At 48.7% G+C, this 16824-nt stretch overlaps 1 protein-coding gene across 1 annotated transcript; it reads right to left on the bottom strand.

Moving 5' to 3' along the window:
* Positions 1–11296: 11296 nt before the first annotated feature.
* Positions 11297–14721, bottom strand: LOC124669941 (probable metal-nicotianamine transporter YSL6). Its single transcript, XM_047206473.1, has 7 exons — positions 14382–14721; positions 14067–14239; positions 13826–13923; positions 13120–13257; positions 12693–12882; positions 12342–12474; positions 11297–12258 (listed from the first exon to the last, which is right to left on the bottom strand). Exons 1-7 carry the CDS (start codon positions 14719–14721, stop codon positions 11315–11317), a joined length of 2016 nt encoding a protein of 671 aa, XP_047062429.1. The 3' UTR covers positions 11297–11314.
* Between the last annotated feature and the right edge of the window lie 2103 nt (positions 14722–16824).

Raw genomic sequence — 16824 nt, 5'->3', positions numbered from 1 at the left:
CAAACTTCCTGTGGCCTTCCGCGATGTTAACAATTACCGCGAAGAGATGATCACATTTGAAGTGGTGCCCTTCAAGAGCTCCTACCATGTAATCTTCGGCAGGCCCACCTACCACAAGTTCCACGCCAGGGCATGCTACATCTATAACAAGCTCAAGATTCTGGGTCCTAACGGTATGATCACCGTATCCGGAGACTACAAGAAAGCTAGAGACTGCGAGGAGGGCGAGGCCGCCTTTGCAGAATCCATCATATCTGGAGAGGAGCTGCAAGGCTACAGAGCCGCGGTGGATCCGACTGAGATGCAGACCACCAAGAAGCAGATCTCCGAACAGAAGAACTCGTTCAAGGCCGCGATAGAAACCAAGAAGCACGACCTCATAGTAGGCGACAGCTCCAAGCAGGTTTCAGTCGGAGCCAACATGGACCCCCAAATAGGAAAGCGCGCTCGTCGAGTTCCTCAGAGCTAACATGGATATCTTCACATGGCAACCTTCTGACATGTCCGGAGTACCAAGGGAACTCGCCGAGCACTACCTCAACATAAATCCGGGTGCAAAACCAGTGAAGCAAGCTATGCGACGCTTTGGAGATAAGAAGCGCCGCGCCATAGGAATGGAATTAGCAAAGTTACTAGAGGCAGGTTTTGTAGTAGAAGTTATCCATACTGAGTGGGTCGCAAACCCCGTCCTTGTACCCAAAAAGAATTCTGAAATACTAAGAATGTGCATCGATTACTCCGGCTTGAATAAGCATTGTCCGAAGGATCCGTTCCCCTTGCCGTGCATTGACCAAGTCATTGATTCGATGGCAGGGACGGAACTTCTGTGTTTTCTTGACGCATATTCCGGGTATCATCAGATCCAGACGAAGAAGTCTGACCAAAAGGCGACCTCGTTCATCACACCCTTTGGCACTTACTGCTATGTTACTATGCCTTTTGGCTTGAAAAACGCAGGTGCCACATATCAGCGTACGATGCAGCGGTGCCTGAAGGACCAAATCGGTCGGAACGTGCACGCTTACGTCGACGACATCGCGGTCATGACCCGAAAGGGATCCGACTTGATCAGCGACCTCAAGGAAACCTTCGAAAATCTCTGACGGTACAAGATGATGTTAAATCCGTTGAAGTGCGTCTTTGGCGTGCCAGCCGGAAAACTCCTTGGCTTCATTGTTTCCCACAGGGGCATTGAAGTTAACCCGGAAAAAATCAAGGCTATCCTGAACATCAAGAGGCCAACTTGTCTCAAAGATGTGCAACAATTAACTGGTTGTGTTGCAGCAATCAGTAGATTTGTTAGCCGTCTTGGCGAGAAGGCCCTACCTCTATACAAGCTGCTGAAGAAAACAGACAAATTTGTCTAGGACGAGGTACAGACAAAGCACTTCAGGGATTGAAGAACATACTCTCCTCACCACCTATATTGGCGGCTCCAGTAGAGTCTGAGCCCATGCTCCTTTACCTGGCAGCTACCAACAGAGTCATCAGTCTCGTCATCGTGGTGGAACGAAAGGAAGAAGGTCACGAGTATGATGTCCAAAGACCAGTCTATTACATTAGCGAGGTACTGACGGACTCCAAGCAAAGATACCCTCACTTTCAGAAGCTAGCCTATGGCGTGTTCCTAGGCAGCAGGAAGCTGAGACATTACTTCCAAGAACACCCGGTAACAGTTGTGAGCAAGGCTCCGCTGTCGACGATTCTCAACAACGCTGACGCGACAGGACGCACAACAAAGTGGGGCATTGAATTATCCGCCTTCTACATCAATTACAAAGCCAGGACTGCGGTCAAATCCCAGGTCTTGGCAGATTTCGTTGCAGATTGGACAGAGGCTCCGGATGCAAATCTGGAGCCGGAACCAGAAACATGGGTCATGCACTTCGACGGATCCAAGCAGCATCAAGGCTCAGAAGCCGGAGTCACCCTGAAGTCCCCTACCGGAGAAGAACTGCAGTACGTTCTGTAGATTCACTTCGAAGCTACAAACAATATGGCGGAATACGAGGCTCTACTACACGGACTGCGCATCGCTAAGGAGATTGGGATCAAGCACATCATATGCTGCGGAGATTCCGACTTGGTGGCACAACAAGTAGCCGGAACCTGGAATGCCAGAAACTCCGTCATGGCGGCTTACAGAGACGAAGTTGACGAGATCGCCAAGTGCTTCCTCGGATATGAATTCAAGTACGTCAGGAGAGACGATAACACAGCGGCAGATATGCTGTCCAAGCTCGGATCCGGCAGGAAGCCAATTCCGCCTGGCATTTTCCTTGAGCATCTATGGATACCCTCAGTAAAGGGCGCAAACCCGGAGAATCCAGATCTGGCAGTATCTCCGGCAAAGGAAGTGATGGCAATCATTCCGGCCTGGACTCAGCCGTTCTTGGATTACCTCATCGATCAAAAGTTGCCGGAGGACGAAGTCCTCGCACGACAGATCATCAGACGAGCAAGATCCTACACAATTGTTGATGGACAGCTCTAGAAACGAAGTGCAAACGGGGTGTTTCTTAAATGCGTCTCCAATCAAGATGGCATTGAAATCCTCAGAGAGATCCACGCAGGGGATTGCGGGCATCATGCCGCCCCCAGGTCTCTCGTTGCAAAAGCTTTTCGGTTAGGATTCTACTGGCTCACAGCTAAAGAAGATGCTGAGAAGCTGGTGAAAACTTGCCGAGGATGCCAGTACTATGCTACCCAACCAAACGCTCCAGCCCAAGAGTTGAAGATCATCCCTATCACCTGGCCGTTTGCGGTCTGGGGGCTTGATATGGTTGGTAAACTGAAGAAATCTTCTCCTGGCGGTCATGAATACCTCTTGGTCGCTATTGACAAGTTCAGTAAGTGGATCGAGGCAAAGCAAGTGAGAAAAGCCGATGGTGCTACGGCACTAAAATTTATATGTAGCCTCGTGACGAGATTCGGCATCCCACACAGCATAATCACAAACAGTGGCACAAATTTCGCACAAGGAGAACTCAAGGATTATTGCAATGACGTTGGGATCCGGCTTGACCTTGCATCTGTGGCTCACCCACAATCCAACGGTCAGGTCGAACGAGCCAATGGCCTTATACTAGCTGGAATAAAACCTCGCCTTGAAGAACCACTGCGATGCGCAGCCGGAGCTTGGGCTGATGAGTTGGACTCTGTCCTGTGGAGTTTACGAACAACCCCTAACAGATCAACCGGATTTACTCTGTTCTTCCTGGTATACGAATCCGAAGCTGTGCTCCCCACTGACATTATCTATGATTCGCCGCGAGTTTCCGCCTACGATGAAGAAACTGCTGATGAGGCTCGACAGCTATCCGTGGACCTGATCGAAGAAGCTCGGAACTTAGCCGACCAACGCTCCACCATCTACCAGCAGAAACTCCGACGCTACCATAACCGTCGAGTTCGGAACCGCTCGTTCATGGTCGGAGACTTAGTCCTCCGCCTTCGCCAGGTGAAAGATCATAAGTTGCAAACTCCACAGGAAGGACCTTTTGTCATCAGCAAAGTGCTACACAACGGATCATACTACCTTGTTGATTTCCGGGAACTAAAGGATAGACCTGACAACTGGTACCGGAAACGCAAACGCGAGGATCCGGATGACATTTACGATGAAACAGACCGTCCATGGAACATAGCACAGCTACGTCCTTTCCACACTTAGCAAATTTCGCATTACATACTTTGTAATAGTTCACTCTTCGAGTCTTTTACCTCCTTTACTTGTTCATTTTTGGATCATGTGCGTTTTCCGACTAAAACCGCAGAGCTGGATCTTTCCGCCTAGGCGTGTATGAAAGTTGTGATTTTCAAAATCGTCCTTTAGGACGTGAGCTTAAGTTTTCTGGCGGAAATGTTTTTTGTTGCGAACTCATGGATTCCTGGTAGTGACTTCCGGCACCTACGCTAGGGGCTTGTTTCCGCGGTTATTGACGGATCGCCATTGGGCTTCGTCGCCGCTGGCGAGTTTCTCCGGCTAGAGGTCCTCCGGCTCGTGGAAGGTCAAGTGAGCAAGCCGGAAAACATAAAAAACCAGCACTTTCTTTCAATAAACGAAACATGCAAATAAAAATGAATAGCAGGATAAATTTTTTCCGCCCACGCACGAGTGTTTTGTTCCTAGCTACTTAAGAATTTAAGTTATCTTACAAACCCACTCTGGGCCAAAATGATACATTTGTTCCAATGTTCTACAGGGTTCATTCGGAGGATTGATCCTCATCAGATGCAACGTAGGCTGAGCCATCGCCAGAGTCATCGCCGGAGCCTTCCTCGTCATGACCAGCGCTTGACCCGGAGCCTTCCTCATCGCCCTCTTCGGCACCTTCTTCTTCATCTTCATCCTCCGCGTCAATGAAACCTTCGGGAAGATCGTGCTTGTTGTACCAGAACGAGTGGTTAACTCGTCCGACAAATAGCCGTTCATACCCTTGGGTCTCCGCGAGAAGGGTCCTCATGTTGGTGCCCTTGGGTGCTCCGCGCGCAACATCTGCAAAGTTCATGGTTGGGAAGTGCGCTTTGCACGTCGCGAACACGAGGGAAGCAACTCCGCGGGCGGACCACTCCTGCCAGTCCTTGATGAGCTCTGACACCTGCTTTATCAGCTTAGTCATGGTGTCCACCACCGCGGTTCCGGCTCTCTTCAAGGACAGCGATTTGGCGACCCCACGACATGCCTCGAAGAGGTTATCAATGGAATTATGCGCCTCCTCATACGCTTCAGTCCTTTTGAGGGTAGAATCTTTTGTCCATTCAAAGCCAAGACTCGCTGCAAAATGAATCATTAGTTTCTTCCGTGGACAGAAGCAAAGTTTGAGGAAGCCGGAGTCAAAACACAACAAAGGTCCTTACAGAAAATCAGCTTGTCAATAGCCGCCGCCTCCGCCTCATAACTCTTGTTCTTTGACGCCAAGGTCTGGACTCTCTGCTGGCTCTTCTTGAGTTTCTCAGCAAGATCCGCCAGTTCTTGGGCATGCTTCTCCAAGAGTTCCTTTTTCTTCTTGGCATCTTCCTCGGAGGATTGCTTCAGGAAGTTCTTGAGAGACTCATTTTCAGCCTCTAGAACCTCGACCTTGGCGGAAAGGGTGTCGATGGAGGGGCGCTTGGCAATTTCTTCTGGAAGTCCGAAGTACAACAACACAGTTAATATAGTTACATTGCAGAACCTGGGGGCTCAGTCGGAGTTATTACCTTCGTAACCCTTGAGGCGGGTCTCCAGGATCGCAATGGCCTTTTGACTCTCCGCGTCCCTTGTTTGAAGCAGTTCAATTTCTTTCTTCTGCTCCAGCACATGGATGCGCAAGTCTTCGTGCAGCTTCCGCGTGGTCTGAGAGGCAGTTCAAAGTTAGACGGAAATTCAAAATTCCGGGGGCTGGACGTGACGTTAAAATCCTTAGTGTGTGAAAATTTTGATTTTCCGCTAAAATCTACAGTTCAAGACATTGGCTCATACATGTTACTCGGAAAAATGCATTAACCAATGCGGCAATGCCTGGGGGCTGGTGTTACCTGACGCACATTCTTGTGCTTGGCGAAGAAAACCTTGAGACCACTCTCAAGTTTGTTCAGCTCCTCCTCTTCCGTGTTCGCAGGTCCCCACACTTTCTCCATCATGGCGGAGATCTCCGCGTGGCGCTGTGAAAGGGGAACCTTTTGCAGAATCGGAAAGAGATGAGGGTGAATCTGGGGCGTACCAGTGGCACGACTTAAGGATAACTTCTTCTCAACTTCGTCAGCCGGAGCTTCAGTTGAGGTAACAGTAGGCTGTTCAGGCGGAGGTGCTGGCGAGGATGCGCCCTTGCCGGAATCGCCTTTGCCGGATTCGGCAGTTGGTCCTCCGGGAGATCATCAATATTGATGACATTCTTGGGATCCGGCTTGGTACATGAGGAGGCCTTGGGCGGAACCTCCACTTCCGGTGTAACAGGCACAGAGGCCGGAGATGGCTTAGCTCTCTTCTTGGAGTTCTTGGGGGGCTGGCTTCCGGAGCTTTTGTTGCGAAATAGAGGAGGCATAACATTTAGCTTATGCTGATTTACAGTGGCAAAAGAATTTTCAGGCGGAAGTCAAGCACTTACCCGGAAGACATGAAAAACTGGTGGATGTTGGGTTGAGCTCGGTTGCAGGTATCGATGAGCTTGAGGCGCTTCTTTTCCGCCTCTGCTTTCCGGGTATCCGCGGTGCTAAGCACTTCAGGGGCGCGTTTAGCAGCTGTGCCGGAGGAAGCACCTCTTTTCCTCTTGGAGGGTCGCGGAGCCTCGGGAATCTCCGCGTCGGACGCGACCTCCGGGTCGGTGTGACCCGCGTGAGGAACTCGGAGGAGAGTTCCGAGATCGCTTTCCTCGAGGGCCTCGAGCTAAGTCACCCAGCAAACACTTAGACAAATTTAGCAAAAAACTGAAAAGGAATCAACAGTTGAGTCAAATAAACATACCGCGGTCTCGGAGCCGTTAGTGTGAATATCCATATTACACACATGGATCTTCAGGTCGCGCGGAATATTGATCAGCACCCGGAGGCACTTGTCCAAGGCGTCGGCGGAAAGATTGTCCTTCGAGGCGCGCATAATATCTTCGCGCCCCGTGTACTGGAACAGCAGGCGGTCCCGATGTTGTAGGGGCTGGATCCGCTTAGTGAACCAGGACATGGTAAGGTCCTTCCCTGACAAGCCCTCGTATGTCAGCTTGCAGATCCGCCTAACTGCCCAAGTCAATTGGGGTGACTCGGAGAGATGGGGACATTGAGTCCAGGCCGGAGTCTCGCTGGGGGGGGTCGTCCTTGAAATCTGGCAGCATCCTTGGGGAAGCCGGATCAGAAACGTCCTTCAAGTAGAAGAAGTTTCCGGACCAGTACCGCACGGACTCATGACGGTCGGTGTGCGAGTACATGCGCCCAGGGCGGAGCTTGAAGGTGACGCCACCACAGGTGGCCAGCGTGGAAGTCTGTGAGACTTTCTCCTTCTTGATGGAGAAGAAATATTGAAAGAGGGAGAGCTCCGGGGCTATGCGGAGGTGGCCTTCACACAGCGTTACGTGGTTGCTGATGGCCAAGATGCTGTTCGGAGAAATGTGGTGCGGTTGAAGCTCATATGCCTTCAGGATCTCTGAGAAGAAGTCGCTGGGCGGAAGAGAGAAGCCGCGCTCAACGAGCGCCTTGGTCACCACCCACTCTCCGGCTTCGGGAGCCGGACTCAGGGCGCCTAGGATCGCACGCCAGGATCCGGGTTTCAGGAAACCTTCCGCCTCGAGGTTGCGGAGTTCGGTCTCCGTGGTGAAGCAGGGCCACCATATCCCTTTGGCTTCGCTGTCCCGCGCACGAGCCTTTGATTTTTTGGCGGCGGCTTCCTCCACCTTCTTCTCCATCTGTTCAGCGCCCATGGTTCTCCGGGTTAGCTGATGATCCCTCGATGTTCTTGCCGGAGTCCTTTTGAGGCTCCAGACGAACTGGGACGAGGGGAGGAGGGGCGGAGGAGATTGGAGTCGCCATAATCGGCTCAGACGAGGGAGGCGGAGTAGAAGACGACATCTACAAAGAAAATGCGATATGGTTCAAACTTAGTCGGATCCAATGTCACACTACCCTGTTCATCCCTACCAGCTACGGCGAGAAGCTAAAGGTTTGAAGACTTACCGGAATGGCTTCCGCGGTGGTCGGAATGGCCGGCGGCGAGGTTTTGCTGCGGTGGCTCGCCGAACTTAAGAACACGAAGAATAGTTCGCGGCGGCGAGACGACTCCGGCGAAATTATGGCGAAATTCCGGTGGGTTCCGGTGCGGCGGAGGAAGAGCTCGGAGGCGGCGCTATGTAGAGAAGTGAAAAGGGGGCGAATGGGTGAATTAGGGTTGAACGGCGGATATTTATAGGCCCGAGGTAACAGATTCGTGCTCCGCATCCTGTGGTCGGAACGCAAGCGGTGCGCCGTTGGATGGCTGACACGTGTCAAAAACCCTAAGTGGTAAAAACGGCTAAGGATAAGTTACCGCTCGAATCGCCCGAAAATGGCGCCAAGATTGGCGGAACCGTTTGAACCCTTCGAGGTTCCGGGTAAGAATTCAAAATTGAAGGCCGTTATCTCTGCAGGGAAGTAATCCGGAGACGCGTTGTAAAGATGATGTCGATGGATGAAGTCCCACGGGATAAAGGCATTTTCCGACTAAGAGTTGGAAAAAGAAAAGAAATACGAAGTTGGAGTTCTTCAAGTTTCCCCATGTTACCAAGATTGTCGGAACCTATAAGGATTTAGCAAGGCGGAAACAAGAGGTGAATCTCGGAGAACTCTGGGGGCTACTATTGTGGGTATACTTCATGGGTGTACCATCGACAGTGCCTAGATCCGGCAAGCCCGGGTGGACCATAGGCGGTGATGTGGCATGTGGCCCATCGGGCGGCCCAGTTGCTGTTGATCATGAAGGATGAAGTCCAGCCCAGGATCAGGAAGCCGGATCCTAACCGACCTTCGGAGGAAGCCGGATCCGTGAAGGCCCATGAGGGACCCGGATCCAGTACGACGTAGATGGAAGGCGGATCCTTGACGTACACGGCAAGACATTGTACCGTAGTTAGGCAACCTGTAATCCGGATAGGACTCTCCATGTAAACCCTAGATCTGTGCGCCTATATAAGCCGGATCCCGGGAGCCCTAGAGGCACAACCACAACTCATTGTAACAACGCGCAAGCGCCCAAATAATTCCAGACAAGCAGCAGTAGGCCATGTCTCCGTGCAGGTGTTCCGAAGCTGGGTAATTCGCGTACCACCGTCCCGAGGACACTCCGCCCTATGGCCCCTACTTCTTTTCCCCCTCGTGAGGATCCCTCCTCCGAGGTACCGTCTACTAAGCAACGACATGTACATCGGAAGAGTCTGACCTGAAACCACATGAAAAGCGATCGGATCCTAGGAGATCCGCTGGGCACATGACTCCATGCACTCTTCGTCGATGCAAGACGCACCACCAAAGCGATGATAGAGCGGGAAGAACCTTATTCTGATTTCAGGATGTAGCCGTCGCTTCATCATTCCAAAGAAGAGACTGAAAACAACCTAACAAAGAACGAAAACTCTCCCGCTAGCAAGAGACCATGGTCCGTCACACCTCTAAGACTCCAACACCACCGGAGACGAAGCGGACCGATGGTGTTGCTGGGAAGAGGATGGAACCCTCATGACTCTCGTATGTACCAATTGGGAACATACCACTTGTGCCTTAATCCTTTCTCCTACCGTGTATATGTGCATATTCTATTTGCAAATATATATATATATATATATATATATATATATATATATATATATATATATATATATATATATAGGAAGCTCAAATGGGGCACCTAGGAGCATGGGCACCAAACGTGTATTTCGTACATACCTGGAGTGTACGTGTCTAAATTACACATACCTAAGGTTACATACCTAACATATACACATACAAGTTACACATACCTAACATTTACATACTTAACATACACACATGCAAGTTACACATACCTAATATATATATACACGTATCAGTGTACGTACACCTTATGTATGCAATATCTTAGGTATGTATCACTTGAGTATGTATATCTTAGGTATGTATACCTTAGGTATGTGTAACTTAGGTATGTATACCCTCGAGTATGTGTACTACAAAACAAAATACGCGTATCTACGTTGGGTGCCCGGGCACCTAGGAGCACCGATTAATTTACCTATATATATATATATATATATATATATATATATATATATATATATATATATATATATATATATATATATATATAGAAAACCTCAAAAACATGAGTTTTTGGTATTATGTCAAAATGGAGTACTTTTTTCTCCAAGCTGATTATGTTTTTCTTAGATGAAGCAGATAGGTTTAATGGACCTGTAGAGTTTGTTTGGTACTAGATTTTAGTGGGGATTAGCGGGGATAATCCGCTCCAAACTTCAAATCCCCACTTATTCCCAATACATGTTTGGTGCTAGAGTATGAGCGAGTTTAATTCTCACTTATCCCTACTTTTTCCCAAATTTTTGTGAAATTTTTTCAATCTCCAATACTCTACCCCTACCTAGTGGACTGAGGATGGGTTTTTGTGGGGATTGGGTGACAGAGATTCACCCAATACTCTAGAGTATTATCCCCACTAATTCCCACTAAAACACTAGAACCAAACAAGGCCGTAGAGTGGAAGCTGAGGAGAGTGCTACGTAGCATAAAAATTGTTTGACACACCAGGACGAGGGGTGACCTCGGCAATGTCCATGGTTATGAATTTTGGGTTTCGGGGAAATATGGTGCGTTGGTGGTTTCGTCGATTGGCCAGACAAACAAGGCTATCCGACAATTGATTATGAGGCTAAAGCATCATAAATTAGAATATGCGAGGGTTTACATCAATGATGTGATCCCTCTCCGCTAGCTCCTCCTAGCCTTTATATAGAGGCTAGGTCTCATAGTCTAATCTAAGCCAATTTACATATGTTTTCTGCCTAACTAGAGGTATGTTCCCTCCTTTAGGTCTTATTTGGTACCAGTGTTTTAGTGGGGATTAGTGGGGATAATACTCTAGAGTATTGGGTGAACCTCTGCTGTCATCCAATCCCCACAAAACTTTATCCCCAATCCACTAGGTAGGGGTAGAGTATTGAGGATTGAAAAAATTACACTAAAATTTTGTGGAAAAGTGAGGATAAGTGGGATTAAACTCGCTCATACTCTAGCATCAAACATGTATTGGGGATAAGTGGGGATTTGAAGTTTGGACCGGATTATCCACGCTAATCCCCACTAAAACTCTAGTACCAAACAAGCCCTTAGTGGGTCTTTTCTTATTCGACAAGCTTTATCTTGTGGACTTCGACTTTCATTATTATAGGCTTCTCCAAAATACGAACCATGGTGACACAAGCCGTAGGATCAATTAGGCATACCCATGTCACGCCACGAGAAGAATTATCCAAAAAAAAAAGTTTGGTGGATAAAAATTTCCTTTAAATTCGGATGCAAAGAAATGATTGGCGATCGATTTTCTGTCGACACAAACAACTAAACGAGCTAACCATGTTGACCAATCGTTCCCATAGAGCGTGTCGTTGAACACAAAGTCCAAGCAAGCAAAACAAAGATCCGGATGTCAAGTGCAGCATCAGCAACACTGAAACGGAAGAAATCAGAGGGGGATAAGATATATTAACAGAATGCAAATAGTTGCATTCTGCTGTTTTGCCGCAGTGTAATTTACAATTGTGTAAAATATGTACACAGCGAAATACTTTTCTATTTGTGCGCCCCAGTAAGAAAGAACAATCTCACTCTATATTAAGCCGTATGCAACAGATGGCTTGAAGTACATGCACATCGGTGGGTCGATCCTCATGATGGACAGTATCGCAGAAGGGACACTCCAGATCCCGTCACCACAGATCAAACCAGAAGCAACCGCGCCTGCAAAGTCCTCAGACTCCTTGCGATTCACCCTCTCCCAGACAAATAAGATGACCGTCCCGACGAACATGTCGATCGCAAAATATGCTCCGATGTAGAAGGGAATAGCCATGGCCATTGGGAGCGGGACGAATTTGGACACGCTGTCTGGAGTGACATCCTTCAGGAGGTTGATTGCTATGGCTGCAAAAAAGAAGAAAGTGCAGATTGCTAGGCAGTGCTGGGGCAGCGCTGAGAATCCTTCGACACCCAGGATTGACATCTCGCGGAAGATGACCGCGTATGGAGCTTTGAACATGCCATCAGGATTGCCAATATCGAAGGCCGTCCAGTAAAGCCAAAATGTGAGAGGAGCAATGACGCAACCAAGGGCAGTCCCAATCAACTGTGATACAAACATGGACCTTGGCGAAGAGAGGGTCAGGTAGCCAGTCTTGAAGTCCTGCATGAGATCAGCAGCTGTGGATACGATGGACATCATAACACCACAAGCTGCTAAGCCGGCGATCACACCGCCATGCTGGCTAACCCATGAGGCAAAAATGAAAAGGCCAATCTTTCCATATGTGGATGCAAGGTTCCAATCTGTCAGGCCAGTGCCATAAGAGTTGCAGAAAGCGAGTAGGGGAGCAACAACATAGGCAGAGAGGACAAGGTACCACTTGAGTTGTGGGAACATCATTGGTACAGTCGCAGTTGATATTGCTGCAAGGCCGACATAACCAGATCCTGCCAACCAGGGAGGGATGCTGTCTTTTACAAATACCTCATTCAGAAGTTTTTCCTCGGATGATAATTTAGAACTTCCATCCTCTGCAATAACAGAAAAGGAAACAAGATGAGATGCATGATTTCTGATATATTGGTAGGTCAACACCATACAGTAAGAACATTACCATCCTGAACCCAGACAAGAGGGAGTCTTCCTTGCTTTGATCGTGCATTCACTATTTCCTTGGTAGTAGCATAAATGATCTTAATGATGTTATAGATACCATCACCGAGTATCACAGATACAGGTATGAAAACCTGGAAAGCGGGTAGAGACCACTTAGTTTTTGTTAAACATAAAATTGTAAGAGACTGGTAAATCTGTCATGTTGACTACAGATATACTTGGCTAATTTATTATAGAGAGGAAGCAAGCAACATTGTTTTACCAAGCATTATGATTCATGGTCTAGTGCATTATTATAGAGAGGAAGTTATTTCCTATCAGTAAAAAATAAAATCTTCGATCGCCATACCTTGTATCCATAGAGTCCTTTGAAATCGTTGCTTCCCAGGTCAGCTGGATACCACTCACCAGCTTTCGAGGTTATATATGGCCAAAGAAAACCCCAAGATATAATGGCTCCAAGAAGTGTAGAGCAGTTAACAATGTGTGAGCATATAAGACCACATCCAATATAGGTTGGACTGAAGTCAAAATAAAACCTACAAAATGGAACAGGTAAAAAACTTTGGTGAGCATTTAGTGGATGATCCATTTTGAAAGATGAGTAATTTCATATGACAAAAATTGTATCTGGCACACGAGAGACATGGTGAAAGCATCTTAGAGCCCTAAGAGGACAAGGAAGGCAAGTTTCTTTCAACCCTCAAAACTAAAATGTATTCGCTCAGATTCGTTTACATTGAACGAACAACAAAAACTAATTGAAGAAAACATACGTGTTCTTAAATGCTGCAAGCCCTAGAGAAGGGAAATTATCGAAGCCACAAGAATCCCCAGCACCACTGAAGAACCACTTAAACAAGTTCCAGATAAAACTAATGCTTAAGTACTTGCCAAGACAGCCAACTTGTTTCCTGCAACCATGAAACAAAAATTGGTAGCGTTAAGACTCAAGAAACTTAAAAAATTGCCCAGCAGTTTAACAAGTATATGCTGCATGACTACTGTACAAACAGATGAAAATGGTATTTTCTATCTTCAGACCCACCATACTGCACTAATTAAACATTTCATTGCACACACCTTTCCCAAGAATTGATAAGCTTATTAGAGCGAGATGCCTATTGTTGCTCCAATAGAATTCAACTTTCGTAAATAGATCAATAAAATCGTATGACCGGCTGTTTCTGTTTGAGCATTACAAACACAAAGTATGATGAAGTTACCTATAGCACAAATTCATTTCCTCACTACAGTTCAATCGAAATAGGCTGGCATATCCCCTAACTACTTGCAACTTCACGGTACTATTGTGACAGCTATTGATGTTCTATACAAGAAAAAAGCGCCATGTCTATATACCTTCGTATCTAGGCAAAGTTAGAAAGCTTTTTTTCGAAACGGAGGGAGTATAATAGACCAACAAGTGATGTACACTGCACTATGAGTATAAATTAAGGAAAATTCTGATATCTTTCTTACTCCGCTAGCTCGGCTCCACTAGTAGTGTGGAAGCTATTTATCAACATTGCGGTGGCAGTTCCAGTGGGATAGGTGAGCTTGTAATCAATTACCATGACCTAGCAAACACAAAAACATACGTTAAGTTTACTAAATTCATGCAAAAAAAAAAGACTAACAAGACTAAACAGACCGATCGAGGAAGAGCAAGAAGACAAAAACATACGTAACATATGCCTGGTTTCAGGATATGAGTGGGTACCTTGCGCAGCGCAACAAGACTAAACAGACCGAGGAAGCTAACAACAAACATGAAGCCGATCATCCAACCCAGTGAAGGATTCTTAACATCCTCTGACCTGTTACCAGGATAATCAGCCCCGATAAGCTCATAAGTTTTCTGATCCATTGCAAGCATGTACGATCCGAAGCCACCTGCGTGAACAGAATTATTAGTTGATAATGTGGGCTCGATAAGAAGGGGTGGATCAGAATTCAGAAGTAAAACTTAGCATTCAGTACGTGCACTCTCCCAACTCAGGGAACGCACTTAGCATGAACGGGAGCACACACATACCGCTGAATGCGATGCCGTAGCAGGCGACGACGCAGGTCTGGATGACGGTATTCTCCTGCCTGGTGAATGGCTTGGAGACGATGCCGAACCTTGCGAGCGCCGCCGTCCAGGTCCGCACGAGGAAGTAGCCGAGCAGGCCCGCGGCGACGTTGAGGGAGGGGATGATCCCCACCGTGAGGTTGAGCCTGTGCGTGATGAGGCAGAAGAGCACCCCGAGGATGGCGCTCACCACTATCCCCCGCACCGTCAGCTGCTCCCGCCACGGCGGCACCGCCTCCTCCGCCGTCGCGCCGGCGAGGAGAGGGCCGTTCAGCTCCGGCGCGTCCGCCTCGGATCCCATCTTCCCGCGAACGCTAGTGTGCCTCCTCTCTGGGCCTTATGGATTCTTCGGCAGCGAGTTGGTTTCTTTCGTGTAGTGTAGCTGTGTAGGAGACGACGCCGACGAGGAGGCTGGGACTGGTACTGATGAGAGGAGGAGGCGGGGAGGGTGTGTATTTAAGCTCAGCTGCCAAGTTCCGGACTGCCATGCAGACCCCATCTGTCAGTTATTGAGACGTTCAGAGTTGGACTTTGTCTGTGCCACGGTGGTCAGAGAAAGCCGAATTTAAAAGTGAGCGCGCCGTGAATCGTGCTCGATCGGGCGATACGGTTTCCTACCGCGTGTCCGTAAACATGCGGGTGGTGCTAGCCGGCAGCTCGCTGTCCGGTGGGGCCTCGTCGATCGAGCTAACGGTAGCCACACAGTTCTACCGCCTGCGTATTTTGCTGCGCTAATCAACCGTGCAGACGCTTAGATTAAGATTTTGTGGGTCCGGATGTAAGTCTAACCACACATGTACAGTCGCTAGAACCATCAGGACGCCTGCATTATATCCCTGCGGGGCCGGGTGTAATGGTAACCACAAATGTACTGATTTGGTGCGTTGCTAAACCTGAATCACGGAAACACAGGTGGGCGTAGAAGCGACCACTAGAGAAAATATATTGGCAATTTGGCACGACTTGGGAGAACTATGCTAAGAGCATCTCCACCTACGTCTCCAGTCTCGATAGCGATTTGGAGGCCGACGTAGATTTTGGGCTTGCACCAGTGCGTTCTAAAAAGCGCCGGCTAGTTTTCGAACTCAATAGAATCGTCGGCAACCCCGTGCCGGCCCCTTCGTAGAGGGCGCGGATCGGACGCACCGGTGCCTCGCGGCACGTTAGAGAACGAGCATGGGCTCCGCCTGGCAGCCAGACGCACCGCTTTCCCCACCTCCTACCCACGCCGAGCCGACTCCCACCCCTCTAGATCACCACCGTCGTCGTCGCCGCCGCGCCCCTGCTTACAATAGACACCGCCGCTTGTCCAGGAACCGCCGTCCATCGACACGGCCACCACCCCCTCGACCGGCGGCCGCTGTTTCGCCCGGAACAAAGCTCGCCACCACCGTGGCAAAACCGCCCCGCCCGCAAGGTGTTCGTCGGATTGCCGCGATGGACAGCGACGATGAGATGATGGTGCACATGTTCACGGAGGAGCATAACGCTGAGGTTGTCCGGCGGCAACAGCAGCAGCTAATTCTGACGAGTATGTTGCCCGTTCGCCAGCCTTTCTTCGATGTGCCTCGGCGCGGCGGCTCAAAGCCAGGCAAGAGGAAGAACATCAGCCGGCATCGTCAAGCTGTTCACCGAAGGAATTTCGGTGCTGGTTTAGGATGAACAACGAGCTGTTCTTGAAGATTGTCTACGCCGCCACCGAGTACGACGACTACTTCATGGCCAAGCAAGATTGCACAGGTTTGTGGGGTTTCACCTTAATTCAGAAGTGCACGACTGCAATGCGATGTCTTGCATACGGAGCTCCTTCAGATACAGCCAATAACTACCTACGGATGGCGGAGTCGACATGTACAGAGACTCTCTACAAGTTTTGCTGAGTCATCATAGCGGTGTTTGCTGAAGACTATTTGAGAGCACCAAGGGCAGATGATACAGCTCGGATCCTGCAAAAAATGCAGCAAGAGGATTTCGTGGGATGCTCAGAAACATTGACTGTATGCATTGGAGCTGGAAAAATTGCCCTTTTGCTTGGCAGAGGATCTACAAGGGGCATACTGGTGAGTGCAGTGTCATTCTTGAGGCGGTGGCAGACCATGACCTTTAGATTTGGCATGCACTTTTTGGCATGGCAGGAACAAGCAATGATATCAACGTGTTGCGGCACTCAGCTGAGGGACAAGCTCCTGCCGTGAACTTTGAGGTAAACGGTCACGCATACATCAAGGAGTACTATCTAGTTGATAATATCTATCCAACATATGCTACATTTGTGAAGACAATCCCGGCTCCATCTTCGGAGATGGACGCTTATTTTGCAACATGCCAGGAAGCAGCACGCAAGGATGTTGAGCGTGCTTTGGGGGTGCTTCAGCGGCGTTTCATCATTGTTAGGTACCCTGCT

The sequence above is a fragment of the Lolium rigidum genome, chromosome 7, assembly GCF_022539505.1.
Source record: "Lolium rigidum isolate FL_2022 chromosome 7, APGP_CSIRO_Lrig_0.1, whole genome shotgun sequence".
Lineage (NCBI taxonomy): Eukaryota > Viridiplantae > Streptophyta > Magnoliopsida > Poales > Poaceae > Lolium > Lolium rigidum.
The sequence above is the reverse complement of the archived record's forward strand: the minus strand, read 5'-3'. Positions and strand labels throughout refer to the sequence as shown.

What these genes read in the sequence shown, in the direction of transcription:
- LOC124669941 (XM_047206473.1), bottom strand. Translation starts at nt 14,721, where the DNA reads ATGGGATCCGAGGCGGACGCGCCGGAGCTGAACGGCCCTCTCCTCGCC. An exon ending in AGTGGAGCCGAGCTAGCGGA is followed by an intron (nt 13,258 to 13,825) that starts GTAAGAAAGATA and finishes TCATGGTTGCAG; the next exon opens with GAAACAAGTTGGCTGTCTTG. An exon ending in CTTGCAGCATTTAAGAACAC is followed by an intron (nt 12,883 to 13,119) that starts GTATGTTTTCTT and finishes TCCATTTTGTAG; the next exon opens with GTTTTATTTTGACTTCAGTC.